This window comes from Leptonotus elevatus, chromosome 7 (assembly GCF_054856555.1).
Source record: "Leptonotus elevatus isolate MCC_2025b chromosome 7, RoL_Lele_1.0, whole genome shotgun sequence".
Classification (NCBI taxonomy): Eukaryota; Metazoa; Chordata; class Actinopteri; order Syngnathiformes; family Syngnathidae; genus Leptonotus; species Leptonotus elevatus.
Window position 1 is genome coordinate 16,463,123 of NC_141245.1, and position 26,477 is coordinate 16,489,599.

General features: G+C 40.0%; 4 protein-coding genes across 5 annotated transcripts in view; 3 read left to right on the top strand and 1 right to left on the bottom strand.

The window, feature by feature from the left end:
• On the top strand, positions 1-3,521 carry LOC147171264 (uncharacterized). The gene is made up of 3 exons (XM_086079886.1): positions 1-173; positions 324-417; positions 1,393-3,521. Exons 1-3 carry the CDS (start codon positions 116-118, stop codon positions 2,159-2,161), a joined length of 921 nt encoding a protein of 306 aa, XP_085936012.1. The 5' UTR covers positions 1-115; the 3' UTR covers positions 2,162-3,521.
• LOC147171265 (zona pellucida-like domain-containing protein 1) lies at positions 3,145-25,667 on the bottom strand. The gene is made up of 11 exons (XM_086079880.1): positions 25,318-25,667; positions 8,493-8,621; positions 7,360-7,586; positions 6,955-7,145; positions 6,127-6,199; positions 5,891-5,988; positions 5,690-5,773; positions 5,236-5,407; positions 4,815-4,914; positions 4,689-4,712; positions 3,145-4,598 (listed from the first exon to the last, which is right to left on the bottom strand). The coding sequence occupies exons 1-11, from the start codon at positions 25,370-25,372 to the stop codon at positions 4,441-4,443; spliced, it is 1,311 nt and encodes a 436-aa protein (XP_085936006.1). The 5' UTR covers positions 25,373-25,667; the 3' UTR covers positions 3,145-4,440.
• laynb (layilin b) lies at positions 14,932-22,612 on the top strand. Of its 2 annotated transcripts, XM_086079719.1 has the most exons (8): positions 14,932-15,040; positions 15,110-15,219; positions 17,098-17,404; positions 18,051-18,208; positions 18,952-19,002; positions 19,456-19,533; positions 19,631-19,745; positions 20,456-22,612. In XM_086079719.1, exons 2-8 carry the CDS (start codon positions 15,147-15,149, stop codon positions 20,781-20,783), a joined length of 1,110 nt encoding a protein of 369 aa, XP_085935845.1. In that variant the 5' UTR covers positions 14,932-15,040; positions 15,110-15,146; the 3' UTR covers positions 20,784-22,612. The 2 variants fall into 2 exon arrangements, with proteins under 2 accessions (XP_085935845.1, XP_085935844.1); XM_086079718.1 differs by having other exon boundaries at positions 14,983-15,219.
• Positions 24,952-26,477, top strand: part of sik2b (salt-inducible kinase 2b) — a 48,843-nt gene continuing 47,317 nt past the window's right edge. Inside the window, exon 1 of the mRNA XM_086079875.1 lies at positions 24,952-25,502. Within this exon, the coding sequence (XP_085936001.1) occupies positions 25,365-25,502 (138 nt within the window). The 5' untranslated portion in view covers positions 24,952-25,364. The remainder of the gene's footprint in view (positions 25,503-26,477) is intronic.

A 26,477-nucleotide genomic window follows, 5' to 3' on the forward strand; every position in this document is an offset into this window, starting at 1 on the left:
TTTCTCTGTCTTTTCTTGACTAAAATTGCAGAATGTATGAAGAAAATAAATGGTAATTGACATGGCACAGTCACGGACTTAATGTACTGTTTCTATCCTCCACAGAAAAGAAAACATGCATTCAGAAAAAGTGATCTTCACCATTTGCACCTTTGCAATCGTGGCAATTTCAGGTATTTTCCCAAATAAATCCTCAATACATCACTGTGTATTTTGTATGCATTTTATATTATTGTTATAGTTATAGTTAGGCTACTATGTTGTGTTCATTATTTATCTCATACCCATTTAGAAAATCAACAAAATAAATTATTTTCTTGCAGCTTACCCACCCCATCGTGACACCAAAGAGGAGACCTGGACTGATTCTGAGGCCAATCAGGCTCACCCCAAGTCAAAATTCACAAAAGAAGCAGAGTAAGTTGACCTAATTGAGGATATTTATATTTAAAAAAACTGACTATTTTGCGCACCGGTGTACACATTGTCAACCTAATTGTTGGAAATAAACTTAAGTTGAAATGGCACAAAGTAAGACAGTGACAAAAATACTGCTAGTGCCACAACTAAATATGCACAACAAGAATAATTGTTCATGAACAAAGCACATCAGAATACCGATTGAATGCTTCTATGTGTGTGGATTTGTTTTACACTGAACAGTTAACACATCAAATGGACCTCATCTGAAAAACTAATGAACAGTAAACACCAAACAGGATTTGCCAGGCAATGCCAGGGAACATGTTTATTATTTTGCTGTACTAGAAAAAAGGGTAATTGCACATCCACTACAGTAGGTGGCAGTGACATTCTCCTTTTCAGAGAGTGCGCTAGAGTATCAGCTCCTCTGCAGAGTTGTACTTACAAAACTTTAGAGACAAATGGTACTGTTTATTGTCATGACAGAGAGTTGAGGGTGGATGCGCGAAATATTTTTTTCTTCCTGGTTGGCTGCATAAAATCTGGGGTATTTATATCTTGGTGATTAATATGGAAATTACTTCTCTCTTTGTATTTTCTCAGACTTCAGTTGACTCCAAACATCTGTCAAATCTATCAATTTTTCATGAAAGATGAAAAAATAGCACAAACATGCAGATGCGTGCTCACCCAAGCTGAACCACTACTTACTTTCTGAGTCTTCGATCAATCTCTAAACATCAATTTCTGTAACGTCTTTGCGGAATTGAAGTCTAAATTGGTAATGGAAATGGGAGTTGGTGCAGTTGTTCCACTGATGAATCAGGAAAAGTTCTAAGAGTGATAATGGACTGTTCCTCATCTATCAAAATCAAAAATAAACCGGGATTTAGATGAGTATTCATCTCAAAGGCATGCCTTTTCTGTATTAATGTCGACACACTAAAACAAAGTGGTTACGTCCCGCAGTAAAATCTACAAGAGCCACATCGACGACAGCGGCCTCTACAACCATGAAGACGAGTACAACAAGAACCCATTGTCGGAAGAGATGCAGCACAAGATCGCCGTGGAGTCGGAGCGCCTTCGAGCCCGTCTGCGTCAGGAGCTGGCTGAACTTAGGGAGAGGCTGGCTCCGTCCCCAGCCCACCTCGCCTCCACGCTGGCCAGCATGAGGGAACTCTTGGCCCCGCTCAGCCAGCAGCTCCACAACAACACCCATGGCCTGTGCCACCAGCTCAGGCTGTACCTCCATGGTCTGGACAAAGCGGAGGCCAACCTGGATCCCGTCGTCCACCAGGGGATGACACAAATGCTGGAGCAGAGTGCCTCAAAGCTGGCTAACATCCTGGCTGACTTCATGGCTAAAACCAGAGAGGTGACGGAACGCCCGTGGGAGATAGAGGCGGGTAATACGGGAATCTGGCAGGGATTTAGCTCTAGGCTAGGATGGGAAGTGACTTCACTGAAGGCGGAGGCACAGAATAGTTTGGAGTGTCTTAAAGCAGAGATCGCTGAAAAGCCTCTCAAGGCCATGGTGGAAGGCTTCTGCCAGAATTCAGCACAGCAAAACCAAGACTTCCAGGCCAGGATTGAGAGGCTATTCACATCAATGGAGGAGGAGCTGAAAGGCCAGCTCAGTCCTTCTCACTCTGAACATTCTGGTGGCTCGTTGCAGGAGGACTTTTCCGTCAAACTGTCCACTCTCATCCAGGACATTTTGCATTCAGTGCAGTGACATGTCACTATAGACAACATATTCATACTTATGAGTTTATACTCATAAACCTGCTGGGTCGAAATTAACCCAAACTGGGTGAAATAGCAAGCCCTGTGCTGGGTTCAAAACGGACAGGGGCATTGCTGGCTATACTGTATGCCCAGCGCACTGGGTTGAAAATTTGACCAAGCATGTTGGGCCGGGACTTTGATGCAACATGGGGTTATCAGTAGAGCTGTGGTTAAAAAAAATATTGTAAATTTTGTTACCTATATTTGAAGAAGAAATTTTCATCTTACAGGGGTTGCCACAGTAAGCACATGTTTGGCACAGTTTTTATGTTGGCTGCGCTAATTTTAATCCCAGTCCTTCTGTAAACAAACCAATCCTAAATGGTGACAAGCTTCAGCTCTTCTGCCCGCCCATATTCAATCAACTCAAAATGCTATTGGGTCAAAATAATTAACTAAATCTTCTCAAAATCCACAGCTAATAGGAAAACAGGAAAGTAACCAAGTATTGTATTTTTGTTTTTGTTTTTTTGTGTGTCAGAAGAGTTCCAGAACTAAAAGATATACTTCTAATGCAAACTACAAGTTTTCCTCCTTAGTCCACCTTGGAGTCTAACGCGCTTTCCCAACTTGCTCTGACTCCCTCTCATGCACTCCCGGAAGGATTCTTGCGGGATCCTCCGCAGCGCTGTCATCATCGTTATCTTGATGTCATCCACGTCCTCAAAACAGGTCCCCTTGATGACACCGCTAAAGCATTTGAAGGGGAAAATCGTGGTTTGCAGTTTGGGTTTGAAATATGTGACCCCAGTAATGGAACTTTTCTGACACACCTTAGTATTTGTTTGTACTGTATTCTGTTTAATTACAAGAATTATGTATTTTCCTACAAACAGAAAAAAAGACTAACACAAACAAAAAAGTGACATATTTCATAAATGCAGACACACATGGATTTTTGTTCCATGTTTGTAGTGACATCCTGTCGGTTGTGTCCTTTACAGAATACTGCTGGCTATATGTGAATATTTTGGCACTGAATGATGCAATTTTTAATATGGGTCCTAATGAAATGTTATGAGCTGAAAACTGTGACAAAACTGTGCCATAATTGAATTACAACAATGGCTAAATAATTTTTTTCATGATATGTTAGGTTGTTTTTTGTTGAAAGTTTTATACTAAATCCTCTTGAGTTTATGCAGCACCATGTAGATATGAGTTATGTTAAAAGATAGCAATTTATTGACATTTGTATTATGTATATAAATGTACCTGGACCAAAGCGTAAAGAAGAAACGTTTTTTGTCAATAATTGTTGTGTAGATATTTTCTATATTGCTGTAAATAAACTTGTGAAAACTGTACATGTTTTTTTTTTACTTTCATCTCACAAGAAATGAGACCATGTACAGTGCAAATGCATGGCAACGTGTATACAATATATTCTGTAACATGGCATCTGCTGTAGCATGTACACAAAATATTGATATGATCACAAATACACAATTGTTTACAGATACTTGGAACAGAGTGTACAAAAATATCCTTGGATAATGAGCCACATGCTGCTTCACCACGTCTACAGACAAAAAATATTTGATCATAGCAACCTGTTCCCGTAAAATAAAACCTTGGATAATGCGCCACATGCTGCTTCACCATGTCTAGAGACAAAGACATTTTCTGTTTACAAGCAGCGAAATGATTGTTGGTAAGCTTCCACTAATAAACAAAAAAACGAGTGTATTTAGAAAAAAATGATTATTAAATTATTCACAAAATTTGCAATTGTACAAACTGTATGGCTGAAAATATAATATGGATACAAATAGGTGATACAGTACATTTGCTACGTTGGTTTCTGACAATTGATAAGATGTTTTTTGAAAAATATATGGACTATATGCCATGGAGGAGGCGGGACTTCCGACTTTATTCACCCATCAACTTTGTTTCCGTTTCCGGTTTGCGACGTGTGGGCCGCGTCCCAGTATTTGCGCTTCCGCCTTTGTGCCCCTCGGTTGCGCGTTCCCGTCGACGGGTGCGAGGCTGCTAGTATGTAGTGTCTGTCTCAGTGTCCGAAGCATTTCAGATAGCCGAGACCCCTGCCAGCCGATGAGCGGGAGCGCGCGGTTGGGGGGCGCAGGGGTGGGGGTGCGAGTGTTGGAACGCGGCCAGCAGTGGCCTGAAACGGCGCTGATATGTAAAACCCAAAAGTCGGAAGTCCGTGGCATCTACCCCATTGTATATCTTGTGTTGTAAACATAATACAAAGCATTGGTGTCAGTTGAAGGTGTGAGGTAAGTGTCCCGCCCAGAAAAACTTCTTCAGTGCGAACCAGCCGCCAAGGACCAGAAGAGTGGCCGCGGCCGAGCCAAACACCAACCCAACTATGAGGGCCGTCACATTCAGGTCATCCTTCTGTGGTACCAAATTGTCACCTGATGGTATTAAGTAGATCAATAAAGTTTGGCTACCTCCTCGTTTAAAGTGTGTAATGAAAGCTACGCATCTAAGCAGCATATACTCACTGTAGGCTTCTGCTGCAGGTCTGTCTGTTAGTGGGGGAAGAAGCAAATAAAGTAGGGGGGAAAAAAAAGTCAAATATTTATCATTGTTAGACGTATAGAAGACAAGCGGACGCCAGTGGGTCCAACCTTCTCCGGTGGTGTACAGTGGTCCAACAGAAAGCGTGGCAGAGTCGCGTCCTTCCTGTCCGAAAGGAGTCAAGGATCTTTTTTTTCTGTTGTTACATGCCTGAAGAAGAAGAATAGCCCACGTTTCAAATATGTTTTGTTTGACATTATCTTAGATGTTTTCAAAATGCAAGAAAGAAAAGAAAAAAAACAGTGGCTTGTGGTGCATTTGGAACATCAATGGGGACTTAATGTAAGTTACCTGATCCACCTTTTAATATCGACCAGGGACAGACTTTGAACGAAATTCGACCGGGGAAAATATTTGTCAACAGGTGAGGGGGGCGCCAAATCTTTATTTGTCGACAGCCGACATCCAGTGATTACTTGTATTCATTGTTCATCAACAGTAGACTTTGGATCTATAAATGTTTCTACTCACGTTCAAGAGTTCTTCACATTTGGTGGGCTCACACAGTCTGAGAATGCAATGCAGGTAGACGCTGGACTTGGCCTGCTCGCGATGTTGGACGAAGCGGAAAGCCTCAAAGTCAAAGCGGGCGAATCTGGAGCGTCCGTTGGTATTTATTGTTGCCATTTTGTCCACTGAACACCTAGTGGAGAGCAAATGTTTTCAATTCATTCCTAGCAATGAAGTAGAGAAATTACTCAGACCAGAGAGTGAAAGAGAGAGAATATTCACTTTCTGTCAAAATGAGTTAGTTGATTGATATAATAATTAACACTCAAAAAAAGTGGTGCATCAAAAACGACCTGTCTGAACATGTCAATCAAACTGCTCATGTACTGTATCAGATCTTTTAAAATTGTGCAGCGGTTCCAAGTGTTGTTAGCACATGAAGCCACGTGTGTGTCCTTTTTTTTGGCCATCATACCCTGTGAAGAAGTTGTGTTGCTCCGTTTGAGACACGTTATAAGCGGCGGGAGTTCCGAAGCAGTGATCCAGCAGCACATGGAAGCTGTAGCGGACAGGCCAACAGGCCAATCAGTTACTGTTTTGCCAAGGAAGACAGTGTGTACGGCGATACTGTATTCCACTGTTTGAATTTAGAATATCTAAAAGCTTTTTGGCCTACGTTCCAGTCAGGTTTACAGCCTTTACTTCCACATAGACCCTCGTTCGCAGCTGTAGCCCTGACGAAGGGACAATTAGCGGGTAGCCATAGTTGGAGTCCTGTAAATATATGCAGAGGCATAATAAGCTAAATAGAGATTAATTTAGCATACAAGCTATCGCATATCATTAGTGATACACTGTGAAACTTATCTACTTGACGAAGGCTGGCCTAGTCTTCCCAATGTCTGTACTTACATTATAAACGCTCATTTTTAGCGTGTCAACGAAGCTTCCATTGTTGTCGCTTGTTGCCACAGAAACCGAGGATCTAAAAATGAGAATGGAAAGGGTAGAAGAATCAATCAATCAATCAATCAAAAAGCAAAACAAGCAATATCTATTCAGACTAAGGGCCTGATTTTTCTAAAATCACAAATTGCAAGCAAAGTCGCTTGTTCGCTGACAGGTTTGCGCTTTAGGTAGCTCTGATGGTTTTCACTATTGGAACATTGGAATAAAATGTAAAGTGAGGAAAATTAGAAATGTTTGTAGTAGAGGCAAACAAACTGAAACAAAATCTAATAATGATCTGATAATTTTGGGGAAGCCAGCCAATGCAAAAAAAAAGCCATGTTTTATGAGAGAATTGGATGTTTCAACCTAAGCACACCTGACAAGAATGCTCTGAGAGGCCAGATTTACATGGAAATGCAAGGTTGAAAGGAATTTTGTCATAGATGATATGGCATGACTCCTTCTTTGTGAATGGCTCAAAATTGTTATGCTGAATAGATGTTACGTCATAATAAATTTTGATTTCTGGCATTTCAGAAAAGGAAAAGATGAGTTCTCCCATTGCCTCTTATTTTGCCTTTGACATCACAATCCGTCTCAGGTTTGATAAATCACATGAAATGAATCTATTTCCACAACATAAAAATAAATACATTTTGCCCATTTGGCAGACCAAACCCTGGATGCACCTAGTAAGTGTAATCCCTTTCAAATCTCCTTGCGAAAGCAATCAAGTTTTTTACCTTTCGTAAATCAGACCCTAAACCAGTGGTTGCCGTGGTTACTCACGCCACTATCTGCGTGTTGTTAATGAGGTACTCTAATGGATAGCGGCAGGAGAAGTGATAGTAGAGGTCCGTTGTGTAGCTGATCACTCCCTGCTCCGGTCTGGGGGTGTCGATAAAGCTTGTGATGATGACCGACTGGATGGTGAGGAAGTTGCTGAAGGGCCCTGTGGGATCTGGGGTCTCATCTACAATCTTAATCAAAACAGATGTAAAGGAAAGTTACCATGGAAGTGAATTTGAAAAGTCATTAGTCATATGCTGTAGACATGAATTCTGCAGATGATTCACTACTCTGTATTAAATATAAAATAACATGCCCCATCAAAACCAGCATAAAATCTTGCCTAATGCAGACTGACTACCGCCTCATTCAGGCCGATCATCGTCCACCAGACATGGTTCTGACCTGCAGGGACTGTCGGCAGGGGTTTTGGTCGCTGTGGTTGACCGGAAGCTGGTAGCGGATAATAGGCGGGTCCACGGATGAGTCGATGGAGCCCTGGCACTCTGTGATGTTGTGCTTCCCGTTGAGTGCCATGCTAGATGAGTTGAACCCCGCCCACTGAGCTGTGCACAGGTTGATCTCCAGCGTGATCATGGTGGTATCGCAGTCGACTGTCAGGTCTGAGCTGTCTTCATAAACATGACAAGGATTATTACAGTAATTTAGTATAAGTAATAGTAGAAGTACAGCTCGGGTTCTGACCAAAACAAAGAGATTAGAACATATTACTCCTTTCCTAAAGGCTTTACATTGGCTCCCGGTCAGCTGTAGAATCGATTTTTAAAATGTTGCTACTGGTCTATACATTACAGGTTGGTTTGGGTCCTAGATACATTGAGGAAATGGGAATTAAATCTAAACCCAGTAGGGCTCTGAGGTCTGCAAACTTATTAGTGGAGTCCAGGATTCAAAGCAAACATGGTGAAGAGACATTTAGCTGTTATGCTGCACACAAATGGAATAAGTTGTCATCAGAAGCAAAGTCAACGCCAAGTATAAATGCTTTTAAATCCAGGTTAAAAACTGGTCTTTTAAGCATTTAAAACATTTTGTTATACAGTCTTTTAGTAATTTCAGTAATATACTTTTAATTTATTTCCTTTACTTTTACTGTAAATGTCTTTAAATTATTTGTTTGTAAATGTCTTTAAATGTTGTCAGTGTACTTTTTTTTAAAGTTATTTTTATAAGCCACTTTTGTTGTTTTTGCTTTGCAAATGTCTTCAGTTGTTTTCAATATGGTGCTGTGCTTTTTTTGTGTGTGAAGCACATTGCGTTGCCTTGTGTATAAAATGTTCTATGCTATATAAATAAAGTTGCCTTGCCTAGTAGTAGCAGTAGTGGTAAGCTACTTACATTTTAAACTAATAATTATTATATATATATATATTTTTTAAATTAATCAGTTTCTATAACGCAACATGATAGTGGTGGTATTAAGAGGAAGTCAGGAAAATCCCCAAATAGGAAAAAACAAATACACGGCTTTCCATCTAGTAGTCATAGTAGAAGTAGTAGTAATAGGGAATACCTACCTGGGATCCTCTCATACTCAGAGGAGCAGTTATAGAGGCAGAGGGTGGGATGCAGCAGTATGGCCAGCAGAGGAAGACAAAGGGGAAGTACAGTCATCTTGTTGGGATGCAGCATGTCAGTCAAGTGCACTAAGAAGGAACAACAGTGCAGCAGCAACAACAGGACTGTTATTGATTTATGTATAGTGTTTTATAGGAAAGGTTTAAAAATATTATTTTGGAAAACCTTTGATGATAAAGGACTTTTTTTTAAATTACACAATAGTATTAACAGTGCTTAAGATAATAAGATCCAATAAAAATTGTGTCAATAATTCTCCCTTTGAAAATGTATTAAATAACAAATTTAGTACTATGTTTATCATTGTGCAGGTTGCAATTTTCAGTGGTATAAAACTGCACTCGAGTATAATTTTTCACATAATCTTATTCAGCTACATGTAAAGGGACCGAATATTAGCATTATTATTTTCTATTAATTTCTAAATTAAAACATACGCATATATCGATGAATCTACCAGACGCTTCAGCCCAATGTATAAAAGTGACATCATCACACTGAGGTGTGTTTTCCATATCTTGTATTATTGTTGTATATGTTCTAATATTGTATTCTTTTAATTTATAAATGAATAGCATAATACAGAATGCAGTTCAGTTCACTCACTCACTGAAACAATGAAAGAAGTTCGGCAGTTTTTAGATGCATTGACTAACAATGGCAAAATAATGGGAAAAAAATTAATAAATATTAAAAGGGAAGTTAAAAAAAACTAAATTTGTATAATAATAATAATAATAATAATAATAATAATGTATTTTGAATACAATATATCTACTTTATTTTATTTTTTTGCATTGTGGGAGTCTTACCTCTCTGGCTCCTGAGCAGGTGTTTGTCTGAGACTGTCCTACAAAGTAGCTTTTATAGAAAAAAACATCCTCGAGACACCTAAAACCTTGAAGGTGTGTCTCACAAGCCCTCCACTCAGGTAATTATAGGCCCTTATAGACACAAACACAGACAAGTGCATTGTAGCAGACCCCTCAAATTCACTTTTGCAGCAGTTTTGTAACAATATTTTTGACTGGCTAAGGTCAACAACAATATTACATTTAAACGATGCAATTCATAGAGAGGAGTCAGATTTCGTTGAGTTTATTTCTAGAGATAAAAAAGGAAATTTTTCAATATTTTAGATTTATTTATGCACACACATAGGGGGAAAATATTGCAAAACATCTCGTCCAGAGCTAAAATCCTATTGTGTGGAGATTAACAGACTCGAATGGCACTTTTACGTGAAATACTGTGCAGAGTTGTAAGGTGATCAGATTTGCCAAAAGCGATAAAATTCACAAGCAAACAGGACTAACCTTTTGGTAATTTCCCTTGCATGCCAAAGCTCACTTTTGTCTCATTCGTACTATGGGTGTATGGTGGGCAGTGCACATAGCTACAGGGAACATCAACAACTGCTCAAATGAGACGTGTCATTGTTCACAAAAGGAGACAGGAAAAGGAGCATCTGTATGCCCCGTGGTGAGACGGGACATTTGTTACACTATCCATAAATCACGTCACTCCTCTACTATCCCGCCGTTGCTCATGATGACTTACAGTATTTCCTAAGACTCGTCGGAACAAAACCCCTTAAAATATCATATTGCTCCATGCTAACGATACTATACTGTACAATTCTTTCTTCTGATAATCCTTCTGGTTGAAGCGTTATATAGTGATTGTGCCCGGACACAATGTCCAAAGTTTGGTAATTACAGTAAGAAGACCAAATAGCAATGAATCACAAAGTCTAAAGTGAGATGGAAGATACTGGTATTATATAACTGATTAGACGATGTAATGAGATGTGATATTCAGTGGGCAGCCTATGGGAGGATGTTAAGTTGATTTGGGTTGGAAAAAGATACACTGCGAAGTGCACACAAGCGCATCTATATGCACGCACTTCATCAAATGCAATTTTGCAATTATAAAAGCATTATAGGAGAACGTTACAGAGCATACATATTCATATTTATCAACAAGCATGTGGACAGCCCCTAGATGAATTTCCATTGCCCACAAAAATATTTGGGTAGAGTGGAGTTTAAAAAAACAAAACAATTTTATTTGCAAACCCCAAAAATGTATTTAAAGAAATTGTGTTAAATATTCAATCGAATTATGTTTTTCATGGAAAACTGTGTTAAATTGGGAGAACAATCCAGGAAAAAACTTTTTAACAAAAACATTATTTTGTAAATAATGAAAAAATAATAATCATCTTTGCGGGTGCCTAACTGCAAATATGCATCAAACTGTAATTTTAAGTTGTAATATCACCATGCACAACTAGATGGTAAATGGTATTTCATATATATAGCGCTTTTCCACCACAAGGCCCTCAAAGCGCTGTACATTCAACTACTCATTCACCTACTGATGACGCAGCATCAGGAGAAACTGGGGGTTCAGTAACTTGCTCAAGGATACTACATTTCTACAACATAAGTAGGCCAAATAATCTTTTGCAGATTTGGTATAATATGCACGATAAACATAGTATCCCAATATTATAATAATTTTGAGTGAGTTGCTTAAACCCTTTTTCATTTAAGTTTCCCATCCCTGTGTTAGCCTGTAAATGGTAGCCCAATGAGTGGGTGATCTGCTGCTATCTAGTGGCCAAAATAGACCATACAAAAATACATAACACACACAAAAAAAAGGGGGGGGGGGGGTGATGTTTACTTAAAAAAAATAAGTGACGTTTCCTCACTCAGAAATCCTTGTAAAATTGACTAGAATTGTATTAGTCATTCTCTTTAGTGATTTTGCTGCAATTGATATCATAGTTTACAGTTTAGTTTGTTTACGATTATTATTTTTTGTCTCAAAAATCTCATCTAATGCAAACACTCAACACCTTGAACACTTTTCGTCTCTGCTGCTTTTTTGTTTTGAACATCAGCACAAACTGAACTTGCACTCGTAAACTGCTGTGAATAAACAATTTGACTGGCTGAGTCGTTCCACTTCGGGGTAGTTACAATACACATGATCGCTCTGTGTATTTCCTGTTTGTATAACATAACTGAGACTACTGCACAGATTAAATTGTTGAATTGTGAAAATGGAATCACAGGTCAGGAACCTGATAGAAAGTGGTCTACTCAGGACCTCTCAAATCTTTCTTCAGTAACTCTTACATTACAGAGAAACATTGCTCAGCCGCTGCATATTTCAGCATTGGCGCCCTTTCTGTGAAATTAGAGATCCATTCCAGCAAAGCACCAACAATCACTCGTGTGTGCCTGCCACCAGTGAGTTTTCAGAGGAAATGAGAAACACGCCGACCCGAGTCTTCATCACATGACAAAAACATGTGCAGGCATTATAATCAAATCATGCCCAGGGAGGATAAAGGACCACAAGTAGTTAAGAAAAATAACTTCCAGGTCATGCGTGGTTGTAATATATATAACTGCATTGCATCACACTAAGAAGCATTTTTTTAATTTTCATGCTAGCTTGCACTGTACACACACATACTAATAACCAGGCCTAATTTAAGCATTCTTTCTTAGTCTCTTCTGAGTAGAGTCAGCAAACGCCCGATAATGTCTCTAAAAAAGTAGTTCTCAAATGTTGGCGATAGCCAATTAGAAAGCGACCTGAAACTCCTGCTGTTGACAGACACAAATCAAGGAAGCAGGAGCAACTGGTTGTGTTGAGTGCCCCACTAGTCATTTACTGTATTGCAATAAAAAAGACACGGAGATGACCGCGTCTATGAACAGTACTTACCAGATAAGCTAACAATTAGCCTAGCTTGTACAACCACCACAACTACTATTATTCCACTACTACTATTTTCCACATTATAACTACTACTACTACTACTACTACTACTACTACTACTACTAATACTACTACTACTAATACTACAACAACAACAACAACAACAACAGTATTTCTTCTTTCTTGGTATTGTCCTGAATTCTGGATTCCTTGTGGTACAGTGCTGCCTCTCACAGGTCAATCTTGGTACTATGGTAGCCATCTTATTTAGTGGAGGATACTTGGAATTGTCGGTAGCGCTACTGTGGTGTTCTGTGTTTTTCATCATGAGTACCAAACACTATATACTCAGTAAACACACACACTATTTTTATCTTGTCATGCATACTTGCATTTAAAAATTGGAGTGTGTGTACTGTAAAATAGTTTTAACACCACTGCACGTAATCCTTATAATAAACACCAGCTTTTGTATTGGCTTTCACTTTGTGGCCTGAGTGTTTAAAAACTTTTGCTCCAACATAGACATGGTGCTGAAATATAGTTGAATTTATCTTTATCATATTCTTAAAAATGTAAACCATACTGTATTATTATAAAATAAAATAAAGATTATTTCCATATATGGACATGTTATTTTATTAAATTTTTTCATCAAAATTGATGCCAACTTTTATTCAATGGGAAAGTCTGATTTATTTAGATGAGCCAGAGTTAAACCTCTGTTGCATAATCCTAAATGCTTACCAGCACGGTTATAATCTGGAAATTAAGTCACAAAGCCCCGAGACCAAAGAAAAGCAAGGCACAGGAAGTATGGAGTTAAAAAAAAAAGATTTCCTCTCTTTCCTCTGGATTCCTTCCTGCCCAATGGTCAATATATACACTACACTTCTCCTCCCATTCTCTCATCACAATGTCTTTTGTTTTGATTGCTGGTTTTTGCAGCATGCCGTTGTGGCCAGGGTTCACCAGACGTGACGTGAATAATGTTGCGTTTGACAGCAGATCAGCTCTCACTTGCACTTTTAGCACACTTCATTGCTGCTTTTATCAAGTCAAGATGGCCTCTGTCCTCTCCTTGTGCGTTATTTATCCCTAGATAGCATTCACTCACTGCGGTCTTTCATTTAAAAAAAACCCCGAGTACCTTTGAATAAAGAAGTGATGAAATCTATGATTTTACAATACTTCAGTTTTTTCCCTTCTCATTCTTTTTTTTTCTCTTTTTTTGAGTTGTAAATATACCACAATACTGGAAACCATTCTTTTTCTCAAACCTGGCATTAGAACAATGATGTGTTTACTTTTTGTCTGCAATGTATTAAATTACAATACAAATTAGGGAGACCGGGCTAGTTGTATCACTTTTTATACTTTTATCTATTACTTGGAATCAATACATCATATATAAACAAAATGTATACCAGATGGAAGACCAAGGTCTTAGGTATGTTTTTTGTATTCATGTCATTTTCATATTTTGTATCAATGTAGTTATTAGCCATCAAATAGAGGGAGTGAACATGTGACATGTTGCCCCACCAATGGGTAAGTTGTCACACTATATGGGGTAAGATGTCACATTGGATTTTGCTATTAATAAAACAAGGACAAAATTATCCTTGTTCTCCTGTTTTTTTGTTGTTGGTGTTTTTTACAGCAAGATAAATTGTTTATCATTGATATTGAAAATTTACCTTAGTCATTGAGTAAACTTAAACATAAAATATTATGAAATAGATTAAAATCCTTAGGAACTGCTGGCGTATATGTCAGAGCACTCAGCCTCAAATGCCTGTTTTGCTTCCCTTAAACTGAAAATTTGAGATTAAATTATTATTTTTTTTAAACTAAAGGATTTTGGTTCATAGATGGATGTTTCATCATGAAACTTAAACCAGTCCTGAAATGTGGGCATACTGTAGTTCCAACAATGGGAAAATCATTTTTTAAACAATGAAACAAAACCTGGCAAACTAATTTCCTCACTCTTCAGACTCATCATTTGGAGGACAATTCTAGCATACGTAAATCGAATTGTCAGAGGTGCATTTTTCATTGGCCTATTATTTGCATATGTGACAACAAGCCCCAAAATGGCTGAGACAAGTTGCCCCAAACTACCATGTTGGCTAATACTTGCTCTAGTTTAAAGTTAGCTTAAAACGGAGCAGTGACTAAGGCATGACAAGAAGCCTGAATCTCTCCTCTAACGAGTCCACATGATTTGCTGACAGAATTCGACTAGGTAGGACACCTGTTTCAAAATATATGAAGTTGAAGATTTTCACTTTATAAGCTGTGCAAAACAGATAACTGGCCTCTCAGGTCACAATGTGCTATTCTCTTCTCAGACAGTACACAACCCCTAACAAGTTATACGAAGAAAACTAGTATTCCACTTTTTCGTTGCACCCTCTGGCGGAGAAGAAAATTGCAATGTGACAACTTACCGGAGATACTAGCCCTACTTTTTTTTTTTTTTTTTTTTAAGTATTATTAGGTCATTTAAAAAAAAAACATGAATAAAAGAACAGGGATCTTGAGCTGATCACAATGACTTCAAATGAAAACGGACATATTTAGTTTTTTTTTGTGCTTTGTCTTTTTAAGTGGGGAGAAAAAAAAAACTGGTGGTCTGGTCTCATTTTCCCCCTTAGTCAGATGCATATGCACGACCCACTTTTCCATCCAGCGCTCACATCTCATCTCATCCCATTGCCAGGCTTGGTTCGCTCAAGTGCGTGTTTGTCATTGGTTCTTTCTATCCGTAAACGGCGTTATTTGACGTTTTCGGTTGCTTTCGCAGTAACAGCGCAGCAGCAAACCGACGTGAACATGTCGAGATGGAGTTTATGAAGGTGTTCGGCGCCCTGGTCGCCTTTCTCTTCCACAATGGGTGCACTTCTAAAATCAATGGTAAGACGCCGACACTTTCACTTGCGTTACTCCGACATTTTCAAACTTACATGCGTGTTTGTGCATAATGGGCTACAACTAGTCGCAGTTTCATGTTCATTTTGTCTGCTGAGATTTGAAATGTTGTGAGAGGGACTGAGAGAAGAAAAGCGCGTCGGCACTGTAATTATTAACAGGCGGCGTGATGTGGAAAATATCAACAGCCACATGTTGTTTTCGTCTCAGCTGCTCAGTCAGGAGGTACAATCGAGTTCGACTAAACAGCTTCGACCCTGACGCCAGTAGCAGGAAATACGACCGCAAATCACTTTTATACACGTTTTAATGCAACTCAAATGTTTGGGCCCAAGCTGTCAAGCCAAAATCACAGATGAAAACGATCATAAAGTTGCACAGGCATCAACTGCTTAGCCAAAATCAATTCAAAAGTTGCACAGACAGCAGTCTGTCTTTCACACTAATCGTTTTAGTGTTTTTGACTATTGGGCAAATGCTGAAAATTGGCAATCAAGACAAAAACAATTTTTTATAAGGAAGGAAAGTTGGGATGCATGGGCAGTACTCGCTGGGACCTTTAATGAAATACAGTGGTGTCATAAAGTTCTAAAATTATGAAAATCAACCACACTTTCCAAGAAATATTTACCTCTCAAGTTGCACCAAAGTCAGAGTTTGAATTAGAGAGGTGGTTATAGTAGCCACAAATTATGTGCACAACTAAGAGTAGTTGTTACTTTAAAATGACTAAAGTTCAAGTAAAAAGTAGTCTTCCAAATAATTACTAGTAAAAGGTAGTCATTGAAGAAACTACTACCTACTCAGTAACATGATTGATTTGTGGGCATTAATGTGAAATATTATATATTATATAGACAAAAATATAAAATAGGAATATGCAAATTCAGATATTGCCTAACAATATCAGAATAAAACTATATATTTTAATATTTAAAAAAAAGAAGAAGCTAAATTTTGCTACAATAAATGGTCTGAAATGAACTCAAAAGGCTCACCATTCATTAAAGGGTAAAAAAAAAAGAAAATAAGTCAACCCACAAATTTTCGCAGTTGCTCAGGGCTCCAGAAATGACCAATCACGGCACACCTGTTTTCTGAATTTGATTGGTTGTTCAAATGTTCATGGGATTGTTTGTGTTTCTTTTGAGAGTATTTTTTTAAGGGTCATACTTACCTGAGGTCATGAACACATGGCTGACGTAATTCATATAACTGGAAAAGGTGAGATGTAACAACAATGATGTTATGACACGGCAGCTATACGTGTTTAATCGCATTGGATCGGAGCGGCGTGGCTCAGTGTTAGAGTGGTCGTCCCTCAAACCAGAGGTTGTGGGTTTGATCCCATGCCATTGTAGCTACGTCGAAGTATCCTTGAGCAAGACACTGAACCCCCCAGTTGCTACTGATGCTGCATCATCAGTAGGTGATTGAGTCGTCGAATGTAAAGCACTTTGAGGGCCTTGTAAGGTGGAAAAACACTATTTAAATGAAGTACCATTTACCATAGGCAAAGATCTGATATCAACCTTAGTGCTGGTCTCTGCCAGCCCATTGTGGGCGCATTGTAATGGTTTCTGGGGACTGCCATGATAAACTCCAAGGAGAGGCCTGAAGACTGATGGTAACCAGATGCAACCTTGAGAGGCATAAGAGACATCATATTTGGAATCCCTAATTTTATGATAAAGTTTATGATGTCACACTTGTCACATAAAAAGCTGGAAGAATGTATAGGCATTCCTAGTGCAAGACAGCCCCATTCGGTTTCTAATTTTGCAACCATGTGATTGCCACAGGAATTCTTAAGACAACAGTCCGCCTCTTGTTCTCTTCCTCATGCTTGATGTTCCTGCGCAGGCCAAAGGATTTGCCGGCGTGGGACGGAGCGCCCATGCTATAAGGTGTCCTACATCCAGGACAGCAGGCGGAGGCTGACTTTCCAAGACGCCAGGCAGGCCTGCAGGGTGGATGGAGGAGAGCTGCTCAGCATCGAGACAGAAAGCGAGCAGCGACTGATCGAAAGGTTCATACAGCAGCTCCACGCTGCCGATGGAGATTTCTGGATCGGCCTTCGCCGTAACCCGCAGCGTTTTAGGGCGGGCAGCGCCAACCCGGGATGCCCCTCGCAGTACTACTGGCTGGACGGGAGCAAAGCCAAGTTCAGGTTGTTTTCATTTTCACAGACGCAACTCAGAAACTGTCCTTGCATGTGCTATGTTGGTGTTTCCACTGCCGTTTCAAGACTGATAACCACAGACATTATTAGGGAAAATCTTTGGGATATAGCCTGTGACATAAAATAGAACTCTACTGGTTTAAATGAGTCATTGTTGGGAGTATATCCAGTGAGTTGAGGCAGTTTCAAACTGAAAAACTGTAATGTTGTGAAATAACAATACAGTACAAAAGGTACAACAGCATGGCACCATAGTGCTGAGCATGTCTGCTTCACAGGCAAGAGGTCCCAGGTTCAAATCTCTTCCTGGGCTTGCCTGAGTTTTGAGGTTTGAGGTTCACCATAGTCTCTAAACCAGTTGAACTCATTGTTGTCACGGGCCACGATTGTCATTACGACCGTACTCTGTAAAACCGAGTACCGTTCAGTACGCTCTGCACGGGACAATACACCGTATGGACCACACCTTTTCTGTTTTGCAATTTGCTTTACATTCGCATCGTGTGTCCTGCTATCAGCCCAAAGTCAACTGGAATAGGCTCCAGCTCAAGTGAAGTGCTATAGAAAGGAATGGATGGATTCAATTAAATATAATTGAATTCAAATTAGAGCATTTGAATTTTGTGCCTTTCAGGAACTGGCACTGGGACGAGCCTTCCTGCGGTGGGGAAATGTGTGTGGTTCTTTACTATCAGCCCTCCGCACCACCTGATGAGGAAGGCCATTTCCTGTTCCAGTGGAATGACGACAACTGCAACACCAAGAACAACTATGTTTGCAAATATCCTAAAGGTGAGCTGGAGGATCAATGCTACCTGTTCCCCTAACTTTCTACTGTAAAGTTTTGCTAATATAAATGTATTGTTTTGAGTCAATTTGACATTATTATTTGGACATAATTAGCGCGTCCCATTTTAAGAGACAGTCCTCCAACACAATACGACCACATACGTCATTTTGAAATGTGTTACGTGTCGTAGTTTAGCGACCGCTAACGGCCATATAAATAGCGGAAAAATAGTAAAGTGAACCATAAGTGGGGATTCAAACCTGGGTCATCTGGTCAGAAGACACACCTCTATCTGGGAAGTGAGTGTTTCAGTGTTGACTACATGTTTTGTAACGTCAAAACATACAACAACCTGAGCCTCTTCCTAACCTCAACCATTAGTGTCCCATGTGAAGATGTAACGCGTACAATCTCACATGTCAACACTAAAACACACTCAAATAACAGGTCTGTTAGCCCAGTAAAGACGTTCGTCAGACGACTCGGGTTCAAGTCCCATTATTATGCGCTATTTAACATGGCCGATAGAGGTTGCTAAACTACAATACGTAACACTTTTTCGTATTTTGGTGCATGGTAAAACGACCAATATGGTTGTTTATTGTTGGAAGACTTGTTGTATTTTAATGTAGAGTATTTCTAACTTTCATAGTGCAGTATCTTAATGTGTAGTAACATTACTATATGTGTTGATTACATGCATGGTACTGACTGGGTGAAGCCAATCATTCTTTTGTATTTTCAGAGAAGACGGCAGTATTTACAGAGGCAGCGGGACGGAACGCAGCACATGCAGGTACAACATGTACCATATGAGGTCTCAAGTGTCTGACACCTCGGGGCTTGAAAATACATTCAGACAAACATACGTTCTGTCCTAAAGTACAGTACAAAGCTTTACTGTACTATCTATTTCAGAACTTGTGATGTATCAAAAGGTACATTACAAAAACACTATTTTCGTTAAGCATATTTTTTTGTATTATGATGTATTTTTCAATGTCTGTATTTTATTTTTCAATACAACCTTTTACAATGCCAATACTTGTTTCAATGTCAATGCATCTTTTTCCACAATAACCATTTTTTTTTACAATACCAAATCTTATTGTCAGTGTTGTGGCTCCATATTTCTCTCTCTATGAGCAAGAAAGAGCAATCACTTTTAACTGGATGAATCATGAATAAGACATTTTGAATATATATATATTTTTTACCCAAACATGAAGTCATTTCTCTCCCCCCCCAGTTCCAACTGTGATGCCAAATATATTCTTCACAACATCGAGTGGCGAGACGATAAAAGTAGGAATGCCTGAGTCATCAGGTTGGAAGAAAACTATTACTGTCTCACTCATTGTGTTACACTCTGCCATTTCTATTTTGGAATAATATGATGAAAGCTGTTTTGCTTTCCCTTTCAGTGGCTTTCTCCGACAAGTCCCTGTATGTTCCCTACATCCTGTATGCAACCATTCCTGCTCTACTGCTGTTGTTGATTGCAGTTTCTGGCTTCTTCTGCTATAAACAAGCTAAGCGGTACGAACCAAACATAAACATTGTTGTCTTAACATAAAATATTGCACATTTTCCAACTCATGGTACCAACAAGGCAATATTCACGTTTGGTGCTTTTGTGTTGTCAAAATTAGGTACAGTGAACCCCAGGTTGTTGAAGGGAAAGTAGCTATCCCTTATCCTTGTGTTCCTGTTCCGATTGCGCCGTAGCCTCTTCCCTGATTTAAAATCTATAGAGAGACCAAAACAAACCATTGGTCAACCAAAACCATACAGCCTACTATAATTTCATCTAACTAAAGTCTGCTGCTAATATACATGTAAAACACCATAGATAAGCTAACAGAAAATAGCATGGACAATATGGTAATTATAATCAACTGCTACATTAAAACATAGAGCAGCAATTCATACTGTACATACAAACAGAACATATAATAATGCATAATAGTCATTGAAACACTTTCTCTCACCTCTATGGAAATGACTATTACTGGAGTTGAGTTGGAGAACTTCCATGCCTCTTCTTCTTGCTCTTAATTATGTTTAATCTATTCCAATAGACCTCAGTGTTGCCTGGCATGTTTTGGCTACATGGAAGGCACGCAACTCTACATTCAGACTTGCCTTATAAACTTCCTAAAGATCACAACCAATGCAATTTGAATGCACGTCTTTTCTACCATATTTCTTCCTCTAATGATAACGGTAGTCTTTTTTTCTGCCTTCAGGAGGAAGTCAGAGACCAAAAGCTCCACCAGCCAACCAAAACCATGGCTGCCCACCGAAGCGTCATCTTGCCCTATTCAAGGACCCTATGCCTTCAGTGACATCACCAAACTTTCTCACCTTGCTCCGGACAGTACCCTTCCAGCAGACTTCAAAACAAAGTACCCCTATGCTACTACAAAGGACCCCCAGTGGAATGATTACGAGAATATATTATTAGCGGACAGGGAGAGTGGCTTTGTGACTAATGACATCTACGAGACCAGCGGAGCTCAGAGTCGACGTTGTCGCCCTCAGCCTGGTTGGGTTGAAAATGAGATCTATGGGTAGAACGGTACAATCTTACATGGCCTGCCTGGTGCCAGCTAAGGAATATTACCCGATGAAGTGTTCTTGTTCGTACTTCTATATCACATGCTTGGTGCAGGATACCTGAACATGTGGCTTTGACTGAAAAGTATGTGCACTTTGTGCATCTACATTTTGGCCCTACAGTGGAACTAATAAGACTTGGGACTCTATTAATGTCGTACTTAAGATATATTATAGTACATGATGGACAAAAGTATTACCGATTAATCAATCAGGGAATGTGCTGCATCCTTTAATGCTTCCAAATTTGTGGAAATAAATTAAGGAAGCTTCTTTTTTTTCATACTGCCATGACTTAAGTGCAAAAGCATGGTCCAATAAGCAAGGTCTAGAACGACATCCTTGGATGTGTTTGATGTGGAAGAACTTGAGTTAATAGCAAATACCTCTTGGGTGAAATGGATTTTGAACCAGTGACCTTACAAATTGTTTTTTTTGTGGATGAATGGACACACGTTTCTTTTACACAACCTGTAAATTGTCAGATATCTAATTATCTGATCCCATCTATGTAAAATGTTTTCTTTTACAGGATCTCTGTTTAACAGAAAATAATGGAATCCATTATAGTTTACCAATTCCTGTTGGTGTAACAACATTCTGTTACTAATTCAAATGTGTTATAACTGAGGAAACAAATCTTGACCATGTAATGTTTGTGTAATTGTGTACACATGGCTACCATGCTAGCTAAGCTAATTCAAATGGCATTATATCTGCTAAGGCCCGCAAAAGCAGTTTAACATTTCTTCTCCTTTTTTTTTTTAACTGTTCAATCAACCTGCTGCATTTTGCGGATCTCCTTGGCGGTGTTTTGTCTAAGAACAGTGACATACAATCAGGTGATAGATAAGGTTCAGTCCACTGTGACCCTCAACACTGTGGCTACCATATAGTTGATTAAAATACAGTGTTGCATTGCCATACAAGTTTAATTCGCCCCATAACCCAATTTGTAACTCAAATCAACTTTATCCATTGAAATGAATGGAAATGCCATTAATCTGTTACAGCCCCCCCCCCCCCTCGAAAAAGTTACACACAAGACCATAGAGTTATGTTTTTAAATGCTGTGGCCTTGAGAGTGCTTTGTAGCTCTCCTCTAGCTCGCACTCTCTTCCTGGCACCCGAGCTCCTGTAGTTGGGAGTGAGGCGGGCTTAGAAGGGGAACTCAGCGGGTGTTGCGCCCACTTTCCAGAGTTTCTTAATATAGCACAATCACTTGCACATTTCACTTTCTTGGGAGCCATACTAAGCCTAATATACAGAAGACATTTGCGCTGTGTCAACGAAAGCACAAGTGCGCATTCCACGGAATTTGGACGTGCCAGTAAGAGGTTCCTACTTAATTACTCCATCATTTTCACTTAAACAGAGCTGCGAAGAGCTTGACGCTCAGTAAGCAAAAAATAAAAATCCTTTCATAAAATCACAAGGAGGTGTCAGGATACCACTGTATACAGTAATCTATTCTAAAAGATTCCCTCCAATACCGTCTGCATGCATCAACCCCCGACCCAGGGACCAATAATGTCTGGAATGACTAGTGAGGCAGGTTATGCAATAGCAGATGTTTTTATTTTATCCATTTTGCTTCTAGTGGTTTACATTGTCCCCTTTTATCCATCATTTCTGTCAAGTTATGTAACTTCAGTTTTGATTTCAAAGGGGCAGTGATTAACCCTAAATATTCCGCCTTGTCAGCGTGCCTACAAATGCACTGCTTCTATATTTGGTTCTGCATGTTTTCATGCAAGGTTGTAATCATCTAATAAAACAATTCAGCAGGACAATTCTGGCTTTTTCCTCTTAAACCAAAGAGTGATGTCACTTTCCTGTTTGAACTCTTGATGTCAAGGAACAGGACAGTACGTGTGGAAACACTGATGATAAACCAAAAGCGACCCATGCAAAAGCTCAAAGCTGTGGGCTTTCCCACCTTCACCTGACAGTTTGATAAACTTATGTGACATTGAACAGACTTTAAGGAAGTTTTAGACGTGTCATGGGTTCACTCGCCAGCGTGCCTGTCTCATAGATATGCAACGATCTCTGATGTACGTGGCTGAATGAGTACGGTTTGGGTTTGCGTGTGTCATGGAAAGCTGCAAGCGAACCCAGTCAAGGAGAGGTTGAATATGTTCTTGGAGAATGGTCGACAGGAAATGCCAAAAGCACATCTGGAACTCTTACATTCAGGAAGTCTGTGCGTGACAGCAGGGGCCTTTGGAGCACAGCTCTGTCTGTCTGCAGTCCAGTACGCTCAGTGGGAGACAACTGACAGAGTGAGAGTGTGTACTGCATCAAAACATGACATTAAGGTTCAGTCGGTCACATGTTTTAGTTACAGTATGTGTATATACTGTGTATATATAAACAGTACATACATACTGTATATTGTATAGAGTCTATACTATAGACGTACAGACAAGTATGTGTATAAACCTCATATACTGTATATTTATGTACAGTATATGTATATAGCAGAAATATTTAATAGACCAATGGCAAGCCATAAATTACACCAACAGGAATACATCTTAATAATAAACATTTGTTCAACCGCATTCACTTAAAATATTAATCCATTCTCTTACAGTGTTTGTCCTCATGTGGTCACAGGTGAGCTGGAGCTGATCCCAGCTGACACACCCTTGGAGTGATCACGAGCCACTGCAGCCATGACTTCACATAGTGTATGTTTGTTTTTGGCTCTTAAGCAGTCATGTTGTGTTCACTGAAGACTAAATTGTCCGTAAGTGTGAATGGTTGTTTCCCAAAATGTGCCCTCCAATTGACTGAAGATCAGTCTAAGGCAGAGGTGGGCAATCTCGGTCCTCAAGGGCCGGAGTCCTGCAGGTTTTCGAGGTTTCTCACTTCCAACACAAGCTGATTCCAATCAACAGGCTCGTTATCAGGCTTATGCAGAGCTTGCTGATGAGCTGTTCATATATCAGCTGTGTTGAAGAAGGGCAACATGCAAAACCTGCAGGACTCCGGCCCTCGATGCCCCCCTCTGGTCTAAGGGGTACACTGGCCTCTCACCCAAAGTCAACTGCATAGGCTCTGTCGGATCCACAGCCCTAATAAGGATGTGCACTATATGGCCTGGGTAATGGATGAATTGATTGGCCCTCTGAGCTGTTGACCTAAAGCAAGGGTCACTTACAGGCAGCGCCCAAAGACCAAATGAGGAGCCCATACATAGCTCAGTCAGCAGTGATGGGCCATTGTGATTTCCTTTGAATGTTGTAGAGGTGATCGTTTGAAAATAGAAACACTTGCTGAATAATAAATTTAATAATATAAAGTCAAGTGTGTGTGACCACTGTGCCTATTTTGAGCCTGTTTTGAGTATTTTATTCACCATGTGCTATGATGTAGCTACATCAGAATCTACAGTTTGTAATTGCTTTCATTTTTGTTGTTTTGTTTTTTTCTGACTGCTGCCACTTGTCCATAAATGAGAATCTGTCTTACCCGGATGAATAAAGGTTGGTTTAACTAAAGGTTGGTTTAACAAAAGAGGATGTTTTGAAAAAGGGTGGATTGTTGCAATTGCCTAATCTTGCCTGCAAGTGGCGCTGTAATGTAGCTGACCAGGACGCTTGGAGATGCTAAAATATGTTTAGTTTCTCATGAGGACTTGTGTTAGCCATGATACAAAGTTGTATATTTCTGTAGAATAGTTTTTGTGCGCCATAATTATCTGGAATACATTATAACTGCACGTCAACAGAAGTTAACTAATTCAAAGCATACACAATGCACATAATGTTTGTAAATGCTGCACAGTACTTTTTTTCATGCACGTGACAAAAAGGCAGATGAAGGTCTCGTCGAGTTGAACATGATCATTAACCCTTTCGCGCCTGGCAAAAGCTTATGAAACACCTGCATGGGCTCAAGCTGCACAAAGAAAGTTACCTTATGCGTGTAGTCCGGTGAGCAGGCGAGCAACCACGCACACACAAACACGCATTTGGCATTTTGGAATAGCAATTTTACCGGTTGACGTAAGAGGTGGGTCTGGTTGTCGTGGCAACCAATTGGCACCGAAGTGTGGAGCGGCGCCGTGGCCCCGCCCCCTGTACAAATACCCCCATGGCTTTGACGTCAATGCACGTCAGGCGGAGAACATGATGCCTCTTTGCGAGGCAACTCGTGTGCGCTGGCTGATAGAGGGGACCTCGAGCTGAAACATTAAGCTCCATTGTGGCTGCAGGAAGGTGGCATACAAGGTCTGCCCCCGACTCCCCCCAAAAAAGAAAGAGAAAGAAATGGACCGCCTCGTGTCGCCGCCGCTTTGAAGGAGACGCCGACAATACACTTAAGTCTATTTTTTGATGGACACGCTTCGAATGGCGGCGGTGGTGGCAGCGGCGGCTGGTGGTTTGTTTGGCGTTTTGATCTGTAGCAGCTCAAGAAAGCGCGTGTAAGCCCCCCACGCCACCACCAACTCTCCGGTGTGTGTCCCTGCTTGTGTGGTTACCTCCTAGTCCTCCTATCCGCCGCCGAGACAGTCCCGTCGAGAACAGCATGGTCATGGCTGACAGCGTCCAGAAACCGCTGCTCCGGGGTCCGGTCCGTGTGGGCTTCTACGACATCGAGCGCACTTTAGGAAAGGGCAACTTCGCCGTTGTCAAACTGGCCCGACATCGCATAGCCAAGACTGAGGTGAGTTAAAAATAAAATAAAAAAAGTCTGCGAAGTTATTAGCTTAGAAGCTAACTTGGGCTACTGGAGAGTTCCAGACCCGAGTTATATAACTTTTATCTACTGACACCCAGTGCATCTGGCGCCGACATTGTGGATACAAAACAGAAAGTTGGTTCGGTGGAGTGTGTGTTTGTAAGCCTCCCGGTTGCTGGAGGGCTGAGCGTGCACGTTTAACCCCGCTTGGCACGTACGACTGCCGGTAAGAGCTCTGAGCGAGAGCGCTGCTGGGAAACACAAAGTGTAAACATGCATGGCTCCATGGTGGACCTTCAATTAGTAGCATAATTTAGAAAGGTGATTGCGTAGTTTTTAACAAATAAATGTCACTTTTGTGAAAGCTTTCTTTAAAAAAAATCAATTGGCATGTCACAATAGTGGACATTTTAAGCTTGACAGCTACACATATGATGAAAATTATAAAACATAAGTTGTGTTAACTAGCCGCTGTTTCAATCCTGAAGAAAGACAAAATACTGCTAATATTACTGACCCCATGATAGGGCTCCTCAATTACCACATAATGACATAGTGAAGAGCAATTTCACTCTTGCAAAAATGGTGTATAATATGTATGTATAATAATTTCTTGTAAACAATAACACAATGTAGGCACTAGTGATATTGACCTAAATGTATAATCGCTTGGGGTGTAACATCAGTTACGTCAGTATGCCAAAAATATGACAGTTTGATGCGCACAGGGTACAATAAGGTAACAAAATGCAAAACAAACAGCTTATCTATTGTGTAACCAGGGGCAGATTAAATGACATTTAAAAAAAGCAACAGATGAAATATGTTCACTTTAGGAAAGTTCCGCATCGTTGATGGATGAACGATGAAGATGACGCAATAGAAAATATGTTATGCTCTTAAAACAAAAATAATGGTGGTTATTGGTTCAAATCAAAATGAAGAGGTCAGTAGGGGCTG